Source organism: Geospiza fortis, unplaced genomic scaffold (assembly GCF_000277835.1).
Source record: "Geospiza fortis unplaced genomic scaffold, GeoFor_1.0 scaffold425, whole genome shotgun sequence".
NCBI lineage: Eukaryota > Metazoa > Chordata > Aves > Passeriformes > Thraupidae > Geospiza > Geospiza fortis.
The window spans coordinates 832,820-836,449 of record NW_005054387.1 but is presented as its reverse complement, the minus strand read 5'-3'; the positions used below and the strand labels follow the sequence as shown (position 1 = coordinate 836,449).

General features: G+C 48.6%; 1 protein-coding gene across 1 annotated transcript in view; it reads left to right on the top strand.

Annotated features, from left to right (window-relative positions):
* The first annotated feature begins 1,310 nt into the window (after nt 1–1,310).
* The window catches only part of DTX2 (deltex E3 ubiquitin ligase 2), a 37,323-nt gene continuing 35,003 nt past the window's right edge, over nt 1,311–3,630 (top strand). The window contains exon 1 of the mRNA XM_031060602.1: nt 1,311–1,367. Coding sequence (XP_030916462.1) covers nt 1,311–1,367 — 57 coding nt within the window. The remainder of the gene's footprint in view (nt 1,368–3,630) is intronic.

Genomic DNA, 3,630 nt, shown 5'->3' with positions numbered 1-3,630 from the left:
ATTGGGGTCAGGATGACAGAAAAAGAGGCTGGGGCTCCAAATTAGAATGGTAAATTTAGGATTGGCATAAGGAAAGAATGTTTTATGATGAGTGTGGTGAGGCCCTGGCACAGGTTGCCCAGAGAAGATGTGGATGCTGGAAGTGTTCAAGGTCAGGTTGAGTGGGGCTTGGAGCAGCCTGGGATGGTGGAAGGTGTCCCTGCCCATAGCAGGGGGCTGGAACAACCTGGGCTGGTCCCTTCCAACATAAACTGTTCAAGATTTTGTGATTTCCCCAGAGAAGGCAGGCAGTGGAACACAGAGAGCTGAGCTGAGCTCATGGGGCATCTCCCAGCACCAGCAGGGATGAGGAACATGTCCCTCTGAGCAGGTAAATCCCAGGGGCTGGACAGCAAAGTCCCCCAGCAGGAGGAGGATCTGGCCCACACCAGATCCATCCCTGCTTTGTCTCACTGGTCCCTGGCAGGAACCAGCAGCAGCTGCTACAGAGAAAAAAAGAAACGAAATTTCACCTATTATCCTTTGCCTGCAGAGGAATTTCTTCCTAATTCCTGTCACTTTGGGTTTGTCTGCTCAGGGAAATTAATCTGAAATCGAGTGGGCTGTGAATTGAAAGTGCTGCAGCAATCCCAGCAGAGCTTGGACAGGCAGTTTCCTAAGTGGCCAGGCTATTCCCTGGAGCACCAGGCTAAGCCTGGCAATTTAACAGAGCCTCGAGCATCAGGGTTTGTAGACATTAGTGGAGGACCTCGAGCCAAAACCCTGTGAGAGGGAGCAGCCACGGAGAAATTAATTCAACTGCACTGCAAGGAAAGGAGCAGGGGGAAGGCAAATATTTGGCTGGTTACCCCAGTGTGTGGATGGATCAGACAGGAGGTGATGCCTTGTTGGAGGACTCAGTGCTTTGCATGCTGATTTGGGGAGCATGCAGAGAAGGGTGTGGGAAAGAACAGCATGGGGAGAAAGGGGTCCAGCTGGAAAAAAAAAAAGAAAGCATAAGGGACTATGTTAAAATCTGGAGGTCATTAAGGTAAAAATCATGTATAATAGAAAATATTTTTGCAGGCAGAGAGGATTTTGAGGTCTGCATCCCTGTGGAAACAGGGTCCTTAGGGACAGCAAGACACTGAGGTTCAGCTTTTAGACTTGGGGATCATTGAGGATCTTTACAGCCACCCCCACATAGTTGGAGGAAGTTGTGCAGTGATGTCTGACAGGCTCAGCTGGTCACCAGACCCCTCATTCATGTTGCCCATGGCTCTGTTAACCCCTTGCAGGGTGTTGGATCATCATGGGATACAGGATAAGTGATGGAGAGGTGTGAGAAAAGGGAGATTGAGGACCAGCCATGCACTTGTACTGCTGAGGTGAGGCACCCACTGTGCCTGGCAAAACCCTCCAGGGACCCTGATGCAAAATCAGATCATGAATTCCTGCTCAAAAATAAAAATAAATAAATAAATAATTTAAGACTCTTCCCACAGCTCAGCCACCACCTGGCTGCTTTATCTCCACCGTACAGCCCTTCCCTCCAGCCAGGAGCTGCACCCAATTCACCTCAGCTCTGCCCCACCCTGCAGCCCTTATCAGCAGCACCTTCAGCCCCAGAACATCACCCTGAGGCCTCGCCCATCCTCTCTCACCAGCCAGGACTCCTCACTGGGAGCATCCCTTTATCTCCCAGCCACGCCAGGAAGGTCTGCAAGACTCAATAGAAACCCTTCTTCACCATCCTCAAACCTCCCTGAAACCTTTTCCCATTTAGGATCACAGGACATTTCACACCAGTGCAACCACGTGGATCACTGAGTCTGCTCCCAGCACAGCTTTATAAAGCATTCCTATCTATTTTTCTGGAAAAGCATTCCTATGTATTTTTCAGGAAAAGAACAAAAAACCCTCTGCATTGCTCTCCAGTTTCTAATTACAGCCACAGGAGACAGGAATCCCAAGCACCTGACTTGTAAATGTGAAGCTTATTGCTTAAGCAGACACATTACAAGCAGGCTATCAATCACTTCTGGCAATTATTAGTACTTTGTGAGTATTCTGAACTCAAGAAGGTGACAGTCTCATCCATCCTGGAGCAGAGAAATCCATGGGCATTTGCATACGAGGCTGAGCTGGGGGGGGAGGCAGCTCCAGAGGGTTTTCACTGGAGCTGTCGTGGTTATGTGCTTGGCACTGCACATTTTGGGATGAAAAACAACTTTATTCAGGTTCTGTAAAGATAAGTCTCACATGTTTAACCCTGAAAGAAGAGTTTTATAATATACTTCCATTTTTACAGCATTAAGTGCTTCTATAACACTTAAATAACGTATATATATTATTTTTTTGTGACTACTGACTCCAAACATCATCTTCTTTATTTTACAAACCTTTTGGGGCAGGTGTATCATGGCATGGGTGAATCAGTGCTGCTGGGTATAAAGTCCAGGGAGGTTTCAAGTCATTTGATAAGGACTGGTGAACACTTCCTGGTTCAGAAGGAATTATGGAGATCTTAAGGGTCTTTTTCAGCCTAAATGATTCTCTGGTTCTGGGGTTCTTTAATCACTGCTGCTGAGGTCTTTGTGGGGGTTACAGGAAAGGGGAAAACCCAGGTGGGGTCTGGCCACCTCTAAGGGAGCAGGAAGAAGTGATGCAGCACCCTCCAAGACGCTCCAGGATCAAAGGAATTCCCAAATAAACACCCACATCTTGCAAGGGTGGTGTTGGAGGAGCAGCAGCTGGGAGGGAGCAGTGCTGTGTCCTTGGAGAGATCTGTGGCACACAGGGTTGTGTTCCACCATCCTCATCCCAAACAAGGAGCAGGCATCTCCAGGGCTCTGCTTGAGATTTACTGGGATGTAAGCTAAACCCTCCAGGTGGTGAGCAGCTGGTTAATGCAGGCTGGATCTGGCTCCAGGGGTCACAGCCAGATTCCCACAGGAGCTCCCAGAGGTGTTAAACTGCAGGAGAGGCTGCACTGGTGGTGTGCAACACACACATAGAAACACACACAGAGCCCATCACACACACACACACACACACACCCCCCATCCCATGACATACACACAGAGCCCATCACACACATGGGCACGCTCACACTCAGAATCCCCTGCACACGCAGAGCATCTCACCCCCCCAGTACTACCCATGCTCACACTCACACAGATGGTATCACATTCACATGGACAATATCACACTCACACACACCCCCACACCATCACACACACCGTCACACTCACACCCCCACTATCCCACATACACACACCACCCGTTCTCTCTCTCACACACACTATCACTGTCACTATCATTTACACACTTTTCCTCGTCTATTCGCACTCAGTGTGACACACAATCATTCACACCCTCATTGTCATACACTATCTCACACTCACTATCATACACCATCACACACACAGTCACTAACACCCGCTCATTGTCACACACTCACTGTCACACATTGTCACTCGCACTATCACACAGTATCATACATGCTCATTATCACTATCACACACTCATTATCATATTCATTACCACACTCGGTCCCTCACACTCACACTCGTTATAACACTCGGTCCCTCACACTCATTACCATACTCATTATCATACTCTGTCCCGCACACTCACACTCGGTTCAGC